The sequence below is a fragment of the Diplotaxodon limnothrissa genome, linkage group LG18, assembly GCF_057381915.1.
Source record: "Diplotaxodon limnothrissa isolate DT_005_m linkage group LG18, D_limnothrissa_male_GT1.1, whole genome shotgun sequence".
In the NCBI taxonomy this organism is placed as follows: Eukaryota; Metazoa; Chordata; class Actinopteri; order Cichliformes; family Cichlidae; genus Diplotaxodon; species Diplotaxodon limnothrissa.
In genome coordinates this window covers 20,582,461-20,598,863 of record NC_140613.1, presented here as the reverse complement: position 1 = coordinate 20,598,863, position 16,403 = coordinate 20,582,461, and the positions used below count along the sequence as shown (strand labels likewise).

Sequence of the window (16,403 nt, the reverse complement as noted above, 5' to 3'; positions counted from 1 at the left end):
CTACCTCCCCACCATGTCTCTGCCAGGGGTGCGCACTTCATGGCCCCCACGCGGCACACTCCAGCAAGCAGGGCAGCGGGAGGAGAAGCAAACAGACTGTGGTCGCTGACATGGGTTCAGCTGCATCAAGCTTGACATTTGTTTCACTTTGAGACATGCAAAGGTCTGACTTCATTCGCTGTCTTGGTCGTCACAGCAACTTAAAGACCTGAATTCCTTGAAAGGGAGTGGTTGGTGCATTGCACACGTCTGGCTGGCTCAGCTGTCTGTTCAGCCTCTTAGGTTTTGACAAAAACCATTAAGCTGGATTCGAGAGTCGCCCCCCCCGCCTCCATCCTGCTTTGATCGAAGCTGGTTGCAGGGAAGCCGGGAAGGAGGTGCATGGGTCCCTGTGGGTGTGTGTGTGTGTATTTATGTGTTACTGGTAACTTAAATGTAACTCCTCAGAAAGTAGTCTTGGAAGTAGTATTGAGAACTGTGTGAGTGTTTTCAGGTATATATGTGGATGTGTTTACTGGTTGCTGGGAGTGCGTCTCGTGTTATTTTCCTCCGTACATCCTCTCGATATCTTCCTGGTAGTGTGTCTTTAGCTCCTTACGTTTTAGTTTGAATGCGTCAGTGACCAAGCCCGTCTCTGGGGTCCAGGGCTCAGCGCTCAGCCGGATCTTCTTGGGAATCTCAAATCGCTCCAATTTTGCTGGATGTGAGAGAGCACAATCACAAGTCAGCCTGACAGATAAAGTGTCATCTTAGTGCAAAGTCTGACACAGGGGACGGGATGCTATCTCACCAAATCTGAACAAACTATTCAGATGTCTCACTTGAGTTTTGTTAATGATACTGTACTTGGGAGATAAGACTTTTTCCCTCTACCTGTGATAGCAGCCTCAGTGATGATGCGGAGGACCACCTCCTCCATCTGGGAGTTGTTGCAGAGTTCTTCCCACGAGTCCTTTATTTGCATCTGCTCAGCCAGGGCCATTAGCTGCTTGTGGTTAGGCACCACAAAGCTGATCACATATGACTGGTCACTAAACAACAACAAAAAAGATTCGATTACAGATTAGGCAGCAACAATGAAATAAACAGATCCAGAAAGTCTGCGGGGCTTTACCTGTTGGCATAGGCACAAATATTGTCTATGAGTGGGCAGTTCTTCAGAACAGCCTCCACTTTTCCTAGAGAGACATATTCGCCTGCCTGTAGTTTCACCAGATCTTTCTTACGGTCTGTGAGAAAAGAAGAATTATTAGAATCCCGACTGATGTTACCTCTTGTATCACATGCAGTCTAACTCATTTTTGCATTTCTTACCGATGATCTTGAGGCATCCGTCGGGGTGGAATTCTCCAATGTCTCCAGTGCAGAACCATCTCTGGCCGTTCTTGTCCACAAAGAAGTCGTCTTGGATCTTGCCTTTGCTTTTGTAGTAACCCATTGTGACATTGGGCCCACCAATCAGAATTTCCCCTCTTGGGTTGGGCTTGTCTGTGCTGTAGTAACCACCTAAAAAAGATCCGGATTTTTTGATTATTAAGCAACTTAAAGTTTTTTTTTTTTTTTTTTAATGAACTAAGGACGGATTTTCTAGCTCTGTACTCACCCTCTTCCCAGTCCTTCAGCGTGATCTCTGAACAAACCAGTGGAGCACCAACCCGCCCTGTGCTGTAGTCCCAAACTGAAAATACAAATAAGGACTTATATTAACTTTGCTTGTCATTTCTAAGTTCTTTTTATAATCGTTTCTCCTAACAGCAAAAACACATCTACTCTTTCACATTTGCTTACATTCACTGATGGTGCCAGCTCCACAAGTCTCCGTCAGACCATAGCCTTGCCCCACAGGGCAGCACATACAGATGTTCATGAATCTCTGTGTAGCAGCCGAGAGGGGAGCTCCGCCAGACAGCAGCACCCGTGTTTTCCCTCCCAAGAGCGCACGCACACGTTTGAACACCAGACTGAGGAAAAAGACAAGAAAACAGAGCAGGGTGATGATGACGACTGCAAGTGGAGGAGACTCAGACAGCAACTCCAGAAACTAAAAGAGCTTTGAAAAGTTAGCCATAAAGCCCCATAGCAAACAGATATTGATTCGTACTAAAAAATGTTGTGTGCACGCACAATACGAGAGTCAATACTACCCAAATACTCACACAGGATCCAGAGAAATAGCTCTTTTGTTATGATTAGCCAAGAAGGAGCAGACATAAATGTTTGCTTGTGTATAACTCAGAAAGCAAGCGTCAACTGTCATTAATACAGAATGTCTGAACAGCAGGTGGGCGGGGCTTCGTCGCTCACAACCTAAACTGTGTGCCTGATATCAGCACCACTGCACGTACCCTCTCATCGTACAGATTCAAACAGAAAAGCATAAAAGGTCCTGTTTCAGGGTTACGTCATGTGCATGGGTATTACCGGTCACAGAGAGGTGTGCTGTAGCCCTTGGAGATCTCCTCCATCTTGTAGTTGTAAGCCAGCACAAACAGCGTCCTCTGGAATTTGCTCATCTCCTCCACTTTGGTCATTACATTTTTGTAAATCCGATCCATGATCTCCTGCACACCAAGCAGATGAACTCTCAGTAGACATTTCTGGCATTTTAAAAGCCCCCAGTACTTTTATCTGGTGTGACTGTGTTAGGTGTACTGCGATAAATGCAGACTTACTGGTACAGCAGCCATAAGAGTGGGTTTAAGCACACTGGTATCACCTTTACTGCCCTTCTTGATCTTGGTGGACTGTGAAATAAAACAAAAGGCAACCTCTTTAAATCTTTAATGGATTGTGAATTTGCAGTGTACAGTTAGAGAGACAAGAAACGCTGACCAAAAGATGCTGCTGCCCGTTTCCCCACTGACCTGGTCTGCTAGAGTCTGAGGAGAGGAGTAGCCGATGCGACACCCGTGAGAGATGGACACCAGTTCCGCGCTGAGCTCCAAAACGTGGGCTAACGGCAGGTAGCCGATATAGGTGTCCGTCTCACTGCGAGCACACAGGTGATCTCATTAATTACCTCTAGATACTGACATAAAATTGAGATATAAACAACAAAACTGTCTCTGTGTGAGTGACAATCACCACACACGTTGGCAGAGAACGAAGTGACAGTGGAAACTCTGTGCACCAGAACGTGGCAAAACTCAGCGAGAAAATGTCAGAGAACAGCGAGAAATCGGATATTGACATACTTGAGGTTAGGGATTCGCTCCGCCATGCCTGTGATGCCAGCAATGAGGTTGCCATGGGAGATCATGACACCCTTGGGGATGCCTGTGGAGCCGCTGGTGTACATGATAACTGCGATGTCTGAGGTCTCTGGCTTTCTGCGGTCTACTGCAACTATGGTGGACAGAGAGAAGAGCGGTAATGGCTACTGGGGAAATGGACCGTAAATATAATATTTACAGAAATGAAACCGTAGTAACAACAACTGCATGGTGTGTGATGATTAAGGATTGACTTATCTTTAAGGTTTAAAAAGGACAAATATAAACACTTTTAATTGCATATAAATTTACAGTGCTTTGATCATGCCTCTTTCAATTCATATTAATGGGTTTAATTATTGAGAGATTGAATTGCTCCTCATTATGAGCCCGGTCTTCAAATGTGTGAAGACAAAGACAAATTTCAGATGAATGCTGTATATTAAAAAAATGAAAATAATAATTTCACACATCTACTGCACATGACAAAAATGCAGTTTTCAGATGTTTCAGTTAAACCAAACACAGCCGAGGTGTTGGCTTTGTGATGGCATTGTGTGTTTTGTAAGTGGTGATTTGACCTCCTTCCGTCACGCAGAGCACATCACTCCAATTACACATTAGGGTGCTGGCTTTGTGTTAAGCCTCCATCAGAGCACTTCCACTTTCCAGACCAAATTAGAAACCTTTTCAATCACCCTGCTCAAACACTCACTATTGTCAGGCCTGGATCCCATCTCCTTCACTGTGTCCATGTTGTAGACCATGATGCCTTTAGGAATGTCTGGCCAGCTTGTGGGTTTACTGTCCACTACGATGATATACTGCAGCCTCGGCACGTCACACAGAATGGCCTATGGCACAGAGATAGATGCAGGTGGGAGGGAGGAGGAAACCGTCATTAAGCTACACTTGTTATCACACTCTAATGTTGCACACAACAAACCAGCAGCTGCTGGTTGACTTTGTTAAACAGCGTACATGTGATAAGTGTAAGAAGGTAAGCAGTTACCTTGAGACGGCTCTGCAGCAGGTCTTTGCTTGTGATGATGTGCGTGACTTCGGTCTCATTCAGCCCATGTGCAATGGCCACGGGTCCGAGAGTGGCGTACAAGGTCACAACTGTCAAATTCAATTACATCCGTTTTAGTTACACAGTCAAAACAAGATATAATGGTATCAGCTTATATGCTGCCTGATAGGAGAAACTTTTCTATACGTCCATTTTCATAACCTTTTCTCCAGTTCAGGGTCATTGCGGGGCTGAAGCCTATCCTAGCTCTCATTATGTAAGAGGCGGGCAATTTAGAATCACAACATTAACCAACAAAGACACCTTTGGACTGTGGGAAGTACCTGGAGAGAACCTGTGCAGTTACTGGGAGAACATGGAAACTCCCAGAAAGGCCCCAGCTGTGTGGCAGGTTCAAACCAGGAACCCTCATGTTGTGAGGAGACATTGCTAACCACTGTAACACAGTGCCATTAAAATAGGCTTGGGATAATTTTGAAATGATACAAATCCTTTTATTGAACAAATAGGCTCTGACTCTACTGCCTACAATACCCGCAGCACTGTCTGTGGGAAGTAGCGTCACAGCTGACTATGATACAGTCAAATGGTACCTTCATAGTAAGATGCTCACTAGTCTGAAAAATATTGCTGGAAAGTTTCTAAACAATGGCACAATGACTACCCCTTTTTTCATAACTCTTATCAACAATTATATCAAATATTTTTTACTCATTAAATATCTGTATTGAAATTAGTCCCTAAAAGTAAGAATCCTCTGAGCTTTACATTAAGACAATATAAACAAAAAAGAGCAAAATAAAGAGAATGTATATTTTATTGAAAAGTGCCTTGGATGTCTTTGATATTTATTATTATTATTATTATTATTATTATTATTATTATTATTATTATTATTATTATTAATAATAATAATAATAATACACATTTGTCCTTCTGCCACTCACGTGGGAAATTGTACATGAAGCAGGCTTGTGCTGTGACAATCCACTCCGCTCTGGTCTCACAGAAGATGGCGATGTTACAGTGAGGCTTCTGATTGAGAGCTGCCAAACCACTGCCAAAACACTTTGCTGCCTGGTAGGCTTCCTCATACGACAGCCAGTCATAGTTCCCGAGAATTACCTGCAACGAACACGCAGAAACCATGCAGTCTTCAGCATTTTTGTCCTCATACTACACCAAACATTAAAAGAAAAATGATGGTGGTGCATATTTTCTACAGGGCCGGGAACGGTTTCATTCAATTGGAAGAATATGAAATGAATAAACGGAACCATAATATCCACATTTGTAGGATCGGCGCTGCTTTTTATTAGAAGGAATAACGAAATGGTATCACTGAACCCACATGAGAGGCTGCAGATATTGCTCTTATATGCAATACTGAAAAAGCCGAACATGATAGTGTCTCCTGATGGCAGCATAACACATTATTTACAGTCCGCTAGTGCCATCTACGGGTCTGTTGCTTTGCAGGTGTTAATTGGGCCCAGAGACATAGGAGCAGAAAATTTGCTGCACTTCCACCCACATTCATCACACTGTGCACAGCAGCTGACTGCACTCTTATAAACAAACTTCCCGTTATCTGACCGAGTCGCCTGGTGTTACATTTCTAAAGTTAAATGAAATGAGGGGATCTTCATCTTGACATGACTCAAACCTCAATTTTCACATGAACTAAATAAAACTAATTAAACAAATTATAAGGGTAGCATGTCTCACCTTTTTAAAGATCTTGCCGTTTGGTTGGCGCTCATCCTCCTCACTGAGCACCTCCCTGGTTCCCAGACAGTCTCTCTTAGGAAACCTTTTGGCAGCGTATTCAAACATTTTGTCCAGGGTGTCCGTGCCAGGGTGGAGCCACGCAACTAGCTCCTTTTGGCTGTAGACTGCTCTGTAAGGCCCTGCTGGGTGCCCGCTAACCGAGCGTGCCTTGATCCTGCGGGCTCGTTCCAAGTTGTTGCCAGCTCCAGAGAAGAAGTACCAGGGTATGAAGGTGATGACAGAATAGACCCAGACCACTGAACGGAAAACCTGCAGCAGCAGGGGGTTCATATCCTCCTTCAACTTCATCTCTGAAGATGAAGTACGCGCTGGAAATGTATAAAACTTGGACCTGCCCTGAAAGTACCTCAACTTGCTGCTGAGGCTGAAGGCTGGAGGCTGTGAGTTCTTTTGTGCTTTTTCTTTCTGCACAGGAAATCACCTAGACCTGCGAGACAGACACACACACACACACACACACCACATGTAACTTTAGGAACATAGTCTGGAATAAAGACGTATCAGCACATTTTGATAGCAAGGAACTGCTTCCTGGTAAAATAATCTTTGCTTGCATGAAGGCCATCTCTTCCTATTCTTAGTATCACTTTCAGTCAGCACTATTCACCTCACCAGCAGGTCTGTTTAGAGAGGAAACATGGTGCTCAGTTATAAGATAGCTATTAATTAAAGATTTATTAACAGAGCTGATATGGACTTGTAATTAACTCCTTAGCTTAAAGACAACTGACTGCCTCATGTGTGAAACTGCTTAATTTCCCCATTTCATTAATTGCTAAATTAGTATTGTGAGGGCAACACTTTGTGATCTGGAAACAATACAGAAACAGCCCTCATTTCTTTCCTTTCATCTTGTCATTTTTCAATATTTTGTAGAACACCGTTAGATACACTTATAGAGATGATAGCTACAGCTGAAGTCTTACATAAAGATATAGATAAACCAGGCCAAACAAGCTTTGGTATTGCTGGAAATGACAACAGTTAACCTCACAATCGCTGAGGGCAAAATCAAGCAGTGGCTGCATTTAAGCCAGAGAACAATGCCTCTCTAATTTTCTTTATTTCTGACTGCGTCCAGTGTACTCAACCACTTGTTTCCAACTGGATCATAACATGCACTGTACTTTTGTACTTCTCCAAGTCGTTTGGCTGTACAACAAAAACCAACTGCAGAACGAGAGCTTGGCTATTTGTAGCATATACTTAAAGCCAAAGGGTAATTTGCAGAGTAGCCCTGCTGCCACACAGCCAGACCACATGAGAGTTGGTGACAGGCAGTGACTCATTCTGCAGCTTAATGCAGAGATGTTTGCAGACCCTCACATAACTCTAAAATGACTAAGAAGAATCTTTTCGCTTCAGCATTTATTTAAGAGGTGGGCTGACCATGTGCAAACAGAAGCTACAAGACAAGAGGAAAAGGTCCTCAGAAAGCCTCTCCACAGTTGCACCCTGAAGCTGAATTGGAAGACTTCTGTGCTGAATCTGAGTAGAGCCTACTATGCAGACTGCGCAAGTGGCCCGAGCCATAGCCAGAGTCTGCAACTGTGAGGCTGTGATGAAGCGACATGTAGTTACAATCCCAGGTAGCTGTAGGTTAGATAACTGCATAGGTTTTAAGAATCTGAATCTCTTTATTTTCATTGTACAAGTACAATGAAACTGGATATAAATAACACATACAAAATAAATAAAGGGAAATATAAACAGTTAAAGCTAAAGAAATAAATGACAAGCATTCTGCAAGTGTGTGCATCAGCCCCACTTTGTACCTGTATATTTACTGGGGGGAAAAGACAATCCTAACTGTTACTTCAATCAGGTCCAAACTCAAATCGCTCCTGCTACAAACATGTCTCACCTGTTGTACAGCAACCCAGATACCACAACCAACCGATAAAAGTCATCCATTATCTGGGCAAAGTACACTGAGAAGTCCTTCCAGCTCCAACACGTATTACAGGTCCAGCCATTGTTGGATTTGAATGACAGAGACACACCCTCTCCTGCTCACTAGTTCAACAATATAATGCATGAAAAAAATATGTCTCAGTGGGAAAAACCTGCAATCCCTTAACACACAGCTGCAATGAATAACTTTTTGATCAGAAATTAGACCTTATTTGTTAATGCCAGCCAACAGAGACTACACAAAACCTCGTGCTTGTTTTAGTAACGCAATTTAACAAACACAGCAACTTGCTGCCACTTTAATTTTAAAGTATTGTTTGTTTTAACACTAAATATGATAGCAATAGTGGCAGTATGTTAATCAGCATCGGGACAGTAGTATAAACTCAGCAACTCCCACTCTGGATTTAATCTGGTGACGAGTGTAGCGTTTAACCTAGTAATTATCATGTAATTCAGACTGAAGCAGTCAGATGAGAAGCATGACATACAGTGCGGTGTCGGTGCGTTGGTTTGGATCCTTAACAGTATTCTGTATCAACATCGTTGAATAAAACCGGCACACATAAAATAATTTTTGAGCAACACTACCGCTGGATGACACACAGAAGGTCACATGCTGCGATGCTAGCGAAGTAGCATCCAGATTAGCGGCTCAAAGACGCGCTAGCATTTAGCTATAGCTAGCCTCCACCGCCGCTACTACTACTGGTGCCTTTAGTGAAGCCGGTTTTCCCGGTGGACATTCACCGAAATTAATTTAAAAAGCAGCATATAAGCGTGGCCCGGTATGGACGTCTAAGGAGAATTAAAGGGTACGTGCCACGTTGATTAGCAAACCGGTCGCTGAAAATAAGACCATCTCTCCTCAACATCTGCAGAGCGCTCACGCCGCAACACATTCTCACCTCTTTCCTCTGCAGCTGCGCTTTCAGTCTCTGAAGCACCGGATCAGCTAGATTAGCCTCTGCAACCACAGCTCTGAGAAGGATGAAGACATCGTCTGCTAACTCAGCGTGCTTGTCCCTAAATTACAACCGTTGGTCCGCTTAAAAACCAATATAAAATTAAGTCAAATTGTAAATCAGAGCATCACCGGGCCACTGCTGCCAGCCCGGAAGATATAAAGTGACGTCACGACGCTTCTCCGCCTGCGATTGGAAGACTGGAGGTGGCGCGTGCTTGGGCCAACAGAGACGTCAGAGAGGTTATTATCGGTCACAGCCGTCTACGCGGTCCTACAGCAGTAGACACAGAGTATGGCCGCCCGTGAGGCGACAGGTTTAGTGGGCTGTTAAGTGACCGCAAGTCACATATTATTGTGTTTGATAAGCAAGTCGGCGATCTGCCAAAGAAGAGACAGACAGCTGTCAAATGGGCGAAGGGAAACGAGACGAAGGGAAAACAAGCTATACATACCGCAATACGTGTAAGACGCTAGGTTGTCTTGAGCAAGAACGGTTACCAAAACCACCGAAACTCCTTACCTTCCTCTTTTTGTCGACAGCTTATTAAAACCTAGGAATGTAAAGATTGACTACCTCCTTATCAGCTTTGATTGACTGTATTTCATTCTAATACATATCCCAGACCATCAAAATGATACACTGAAACGTATATGAATTAAAACCACGATGCTGTGCGTTCAAGCACCAGACTAAGGAGCACTTAGTGAGTAATCTAACTCACATCACAGTCTATTAAAATTTCAGTACCCTACCAGATATGTCAGTTTCCCCCCAAGTATTTAATTCAAATATCTAACTGCATGTGATTGTTGCACAGTTTTATTTAAGAGTTCTGAATCCTTGAAAATAGCACACTTTTGCCACAATATATTTCCTGAATTAAGAAGACGAAAGAAGCGTCTGAACTGTTGTTTCATACTTCTCCATAATTGTTTTTTTGGAGTTTCTATTCCTCCAAACTATCTGGCTAACGTTGTACTCGTGGTTCTTTTCTGGTCTATTTCCTCTCAATAGTGTGTGTGACAGGATAGAAATGAGAGAGTAGAAATATGAGGAAGATGATGAAGCTGCAGTGAGTGATTAAAGTTAGGATAAAGCTTGTTCCATATCAGCCTCTCCAAACTAAATTCATCTTTATAAAAGGTTTATTTCCATGTACCTGTATCATGTGAGAGACAGCCAGCACTCTTAATAGAGCTTTCTACAATAATGTATTGATAATTAATGGTGCTACTGTTGCAATCAGTTCAGCCTGGCCTGTGGTGGTCACTGATATTCATGTAAAATCTGTTTTTGGGGGAAACAGTTAATGGATAGTTTGCGAATTCACTTATCAGAATAATAAAAAACAGCTGCTGCTAAAAAGATCACATGACTTGATAATGTGGTTCATTCCTGTGTTTCACACACATAATAAACATAAATATGTGTGTGTTGGGTTTATTCTAACAGGCAGACATGTAAATACAATAATCACCAACATTGGTTGACTTTTAAGTGTCTTTAAAAAAAATCAATTCATATATATTTAAATATTTTTATGTAATTTTATAAAAAGAAACTTGTCTGCAATCTCATGTTTACACACCAGAGGGAGTTGCATCTCTTACGTGAGGCCCACACATTGCTCTCCTGTTTCAACTTGACTTAGACGTTATCCCAAAATGCTGCATGTGAGACAGAGGGAGAGGACAGATAGGAGAGAAACATCTCCTGTGACTGCTAAAAAGGAACACGATGAAATTGAAATGGTTAGATGAGCTGCGTGCGACACTTTGACCCTGGACATCGATTTCTTCTCACTGTTCTTTAGAGTTTTTGCATGCTTGTTGGGCCATATGTTTTTACTGCCATTTTCTGACACATGTGCACACAAAGCCACACTTTCTCCACCACTTACACACAGACTTGGACTCACACAAGCTTGTGGTCACATGATGAGGCAAACTGCACACAGAAGGGTGATAATCTCACTCCTCGGGCTGTGTCTTTGAGGTCACGGCGGGACACGGACCGTCAGGGTGCAGATGCTGCAAGTACACACATCACTTTCATCTGCTCTGTGAAATATGTGTGTCCAATGTGATAATGACACAGAGACACACTCTGCACACACTTAAAACGATACAGGAAGAGAGAAAATGTATCATGCAACTGTCTGTCTCTTTTGAGTGTCCACGGCGTCTAATCACTGTTCCCCGGAGATTCACCTACTGTGTTATTTAAAATGTGATTCTTTCCCGCCAGTGTGATTACAACGTGATTACCTGCTACTTTAGTTATTCTGAGTTGCTCAACTTCAAATCGAAGTATTTTAAATTCTTCTCAACTTTCTGTTACTTGTGCACATCAGAAAGAGCACTTCTCATTTACAAAGGTTTCAGAATGTTAACCCTTTATTTACCACAGGCCTGCCAGTGGGCCTATTTTACAGGCATTCTTGACCATGACCATAACTCAGTTAACGTTTGAGTTAGAGACAAAATTCAAATGGTTTCTGAAAAATCTCAATTATTTCCCTTTTCATTTTACAGCCAAAATTACAAATTAGGTCTTTAGCATGTATAGATCATAGTCAACAAAGGGTTAAGTTAAAAGAAAAAGCACAACTGCTTACAATTTGAACACTTATTGGCTATACATGTGTTTGATTTCTCAGTTGCAAGGTCACATGCTGTATGATCCATGTCAAAATCTGCTGAATCCTATGCAGCATTGTGTACGTATTCTCTTTTTTGACACCTGAGCATTTGTGAGTGAGTTACAACCTTTTGCAGGTTAACTGTAGTGTTGTGCTGCATGTATTTCTGGGGAGATTTGGGAGAGCTTCAAGGCTGCAAAATTTAAAACGTTTGGAGAAATACACCAAAACCCACTGAGCAAAATTGTGGAGAGAGTGATGACCTCAAAACCTGTTCCTTTTTGTTAGAGATGTTCCACTGTCAATGTCAATGTCAATTAAAGGTAAAACTGGTAAACTAATAATGTTTGACCCCCCCCATCTGATTATGAAAATCTCTGATATCTAGTTGGACGTATAAGGAAGAGGAGGGTGGGAGTGTGTGTGTGTGTGTGTGTGTGTGTGTGTGTGTGTGCTGTGTAGGGATTAGAGAACAAAAGGATCCTTCTCTGTCATCAAAGAGGATCTGCTCTCGACTCATCCCCTGCTCTGTAGCGACAGCTTTTTATTTTTCGGGAGTGGGAGTGATGGCTGGAGGGAGGGTGGGAGATGGTGGGAGAGTTTGATGGCAGGGGATGCAGATTTCAAAGTAATCTTTAACTTTAAGCCCCACAGTCCCCATGAAATGAAGCCCTCTGCCCCAGACACACTGTTGCCTATGGCTCCCAGTGGAAGCCTGCTATCCCTCTTTTTTTTTTCCTCCTCAGGCTTTTGTCATGGTGGCACTTAAGTGGCATTACTCACTGACCGGATGACCAAATGAAGGAGTTCCTTTGAGAGACCTGAAAGAGATGGATTTTAACTCCAGAGACCAGTGTCGCCTCTTAAAACAACACTAAGTGGATATAAATGCCTACTGTGTTACTGGGATTCAGCAAATACCACAAACCAAATGGAGTCATCTCCTTGATCAGGATGGATTTAATAACCCAAACCCAGTGCACTGAAAGTGCTGCTGTTCTTATGATGATGAGACACAGCAAATACATGCAACAAATCCACAAAAATCCAATAAAACACTTGCTCTAAAAGCCATCTAAGCATGATTTTAATGATTTGATAAAGATAACTGAACCCCCATCAGGTTATTTAAGACAGCCTGCACTTCCATTATGTCATCACTTCAAAAAACTACTTATTTAGGCCCCCAACCCCAAAGTTATTTTTCTCATCTTGTTAAGGCCCATGTCCCCTCAGGGTGACTGACCTGGGATCCCCTGCTGCTGCTGCCCTGGCCCACCATGGGGAGTCAGTGTAATCACACAGAGGTAGTTTTAAGGTAAACGGGCACAGAAGATAGGAATAATTCTGTCATGTCCCATTAGCTTTACTCATACAGCTGTTTCAATGCACCTTGGGACGCTAAGCTAAAGCCTGCTTTAAATTTTAAGTTATTATTAATGGCTCTGTTTAGGTAAAGTGTCCCAGTAAAGCATGACAGTGTGGCAAAGAGTCTGCACAAGTTCAAACATAGTTTGTGCACCGTTTACTGATGTTATTACAATTATCCACAAACATACCTTTTACTAAAGTGCCATACGGGATTTATAATCACTCTGAAAAAATAAAATGATAACCATTTCCCTTTGAATAGTTCTCAACAGGCTGGGTTTCGTTGGTGTATCCGGGTGATCACGTGATATTGAGATAAACTGAGTCGCTTGCCTCGGTTTCAGGCTGATAAAGCATGCAGGCTAACCAAGTCAGGATGAGCGAGAACAGGGCAAGAATGCTGGCAACAGACAAGCAGACAGGGACGAGCGACCTGATGTGGCTGAGGTTATGCACAAAGACGAGGCCCAGAAACAGGAGCAGCAGCGTGGAGAGGAAGGAGAAGATGGCGCACACGCAACTGGTCTTGAATGCAACGTGTTTGCACGCCTCCCATCCGCTGTGGCCGGTCTCCGTGGAGGTCGCAAGAGAAGCGGGCAGACCCGGCAGCCTTTCCGCGTTTAATGAGTCCTCGGGCTCCCGCTTTTTGTGCGAGAGCTCCTCGGTGAGAGCTGTGTTGTCGGGGAGGTTGCGAACCCGACGTTCCGGTAAAGGAGTTCGGTGGCGACACACGGGACAAACGATTCTCCAGCCCCGACCCTCCCGGAAGTGCAACGTTTCGAGGCATTCCAGGCAGAAGGTGTGGGAGCAGCTCAGCAGTTTGGGACTGTGGCGCTCCAAATCGAAGTAGTTGTAGCATATTTTGCACTCGCTTTCCTCCCCATGGATGCCTCCTGCACTGAGCGCCTCCGCCATGTTCTCCATTATTGGACCGCATTAACTGCTTTATTTGACAACACTGTCAGTACACCGAGTCTCACATTTCGCCATCACACATAAGAGGACCTCCTGAAGTGGAGGACTGCAGGAAGGCAGTGTGAAGTGGAATAAATAATATTTCTGGTTGTGTTGAAATCGCGTTCCTTTCTGAGCATCGCCGTGATCTCAACACCGGAACTAACTGTTAAGCGAAAATATATATCTAATAATAATACTAATACTAATAAATCGATAGACATTGTCAAATTGATTTCTCCATTGGTCTCTGTCACCTGGCAGATTTGTCTCAAGCGTGAATCACGTGTATAAGTTGGATCTAACAGGCCTATTTAACCGTATAATTAGAATTTAGTGCCCGCGGTGTCAGTAAAGGGCACCATGTGTTGATTCCTCTACACTTCAGCACCACAGGCAGTGGACAGCGCCAAGCAGGATGATCAGCGGTGACACCTTCAGCCCGGCGCTGATCCGCTGTTGTGCAAGTTTTAGCTCAGAGAGCACCACATGGGTTAGATACCAGCAGCCGGTTTAGAGATTCGTGAATGTTCTTTTTCATTATCATGTTTGATATTAATAACCATTTCCAGGAGACTCTCATGGAAATGGTTCTTTTTATTGCAAGCATAATGACTCATATTCCAGTTTTAAACTTTTGTCCGCCCTAGTAATACAAGGAGTATCTGCTCAACTTACATACATTTACACCCTATTTGGTTTGTGTGGAGAAATATTATCATCATTATTTTATTTAATGAGAAATTATGAAATTATTTAATTTAAATAAAGTCAGACCACTGGTATAATGCACAAATGTGTTATGTCTGTCCTTAAAAGTTTTGCATCCCCATCCATAGTATGGATCTCTGAATATGGAGTTAAAGTATACTTGAAACGTTTCAGAGTCAGTAGAGTCATCTTAAAGGAATTCCCTGCCAACATAGATGAAGAAGATTTCATGACCTTTCCACACAGAAACTATGTGTTACATGTTAGGACAAGCTTCTGTCTTCAGGCTGTATCTTTACACATGATAGCACACACACACTGGCCTGCAGGATGTGCCGACGTACAATGGGCCCTCTTGTGGCGGAATTTATGCTTGCATGTTTAGTGAAAGCAGTGTTAATCTATATAAATGAACAACTTTACATGTAGTTAAAACGTTTTAACAGCGCGGTAATTCCAGCCATTAATGGTTAGAATACACTTTAAATTGCTAGCATATCAGTGCTCCTTTATAAAAACTATTATAAACTTCATTCTAATCATGGATTTAATGACGATTGGTGTTTCGCTTTAGTTCCTGTATGATTCAGAAGTAAAGTGATTCATCAGTAAAATATATAAATGAAGAAGAAATGTGTCAACACATAATGAGATGAATTTCTGACAATAGAAATGTTGTCAGCGCCAAGATTTTTAAACAAAAACATGGAAAATGCATATAATTGAACTCTTTCAAGCTCTGTAGCCCCCTGTACTGGGACTGCTCTGTATCTGCTTTTAATAAATCAGTAAAGGGGATGTGAAATACTAGGACTAAAATTGATTTAGCATTGTTCTCTTTTTCTCTTCCATCACACAGTTACACCTAAGAACGTAACACTGTAACTCATCACAGACTCATTCATTTAAGGCTGTTATCACACTCCGGTTCTCTGGCTTATGGTTGTTATTGGTCTTAAGCAGAAACATCAGTTGCTGTTTTTTTAAAGCTCAATCTGGCCCTGCGATAGAGAAAATGACATACCAAAATACTTCTTGCAAATCATATTAATTATGGCAAAAGTCACCCGAGTGTTTCTTATCCAGAGAGACAAGGTTGTTTGGCCTTCTAGTCGACTGAATTCATCCTGCATGTATTTTCAGGGAAATTAAGAAAAAGCCCTAGGGCTTGATGGTGTCTTGGGTTACTGCTTCAGAATATGTTTGACATATTTATTCTTTTCCCCCCTGTACATTAGAAAATAAAACTGAACTCAGAATATGTAATCCTTGAAGATGTGCAAAAATGAGCAGATTATGGATAGGATTCGCTTGTGTTATATATTTTGTGATTTTAAAACAAAAGCCTATTGAATGATGAATTTCCACATCACACGGGTAAAACTAGTCATTGCTAATCATTAAAAGAATCTATATTGCACTGAATTTGCTTTGGATGTAAAACTTTCTTTGGCGAAGCAATAATTCTGCTCCTGTGTATTGTCATAACACCAGATATCCGCCAAAGAGAAACACACACACACACACACACACACACACACACACACACACACACACACACACACACACACACACACACACACACACACATTGAAGTAAGAGCACAGTGTATTGCAGGTTAAATAATAATCTTACTGAAGGTGGCAAATGATGGTTCATCATCTCAGTGTTTGGGTCTGTAGTTACTCAGCTATTAAAGCAACCCCGCATGCCCCGAGGTTGTATGGTTAACAAATGCTTTGCTTCTCTTTTTGTTTGTGCTCCCTCACCTAAGCTCACCTTATAGGTCTTTGTTATGATAACTGCAC

General features: G+C 42.5%; 1 protein-coding gene and 1 pseudogene across 1 annotated transcript; both read right to left on the bottom strand.

Annotated features, from left to right (window-relative positions):
• Positions 1-263: 263 nt before the first annotated feature.
• acsl3b (acyl-CoA synthetase long chain family member 3b) lies at positions 264-6,360 on the bottom strand. The gene is made up of 14 exons (XM_085376941.1): positions 5,974-6,360; positions 5,193-5,370; positions 4,225-4,334; positions 3,928-4,066; positions 3,195-3,345; positions 2,865-2,988; positions 2,673-2,744; positions 2,422-2,561; positions 1,789-1,961; positions 1,604-1,678; positions 1,315-1,506; positions 1,115-1,229; positions 874-1,031; positions 264-697 (listed from the first exon to the last, which is right to left on the bottom strand). The coding sequence occupies exons 1-14, from the start codon at positions 6,322-6,324 to the stop codon at positions 540-542; spliced, it is 2,136 nt and encodes a 711-aa protein (XP_085233067.1). The 5' UTR covers positions 6,325-6,360; the 3' UTR covers positions 264-539.
• A 6,870-nt stretch (positions 6,361-13,230) lies between these two features.
• On the bottom strand, positions 13,231-13,854 carry LOC146613495 (RING finger protein 228 pseudogene; annotated as a pseudogene).
• Positions 13,855-16,403: the final 2,549 nt, after the last annotated feature.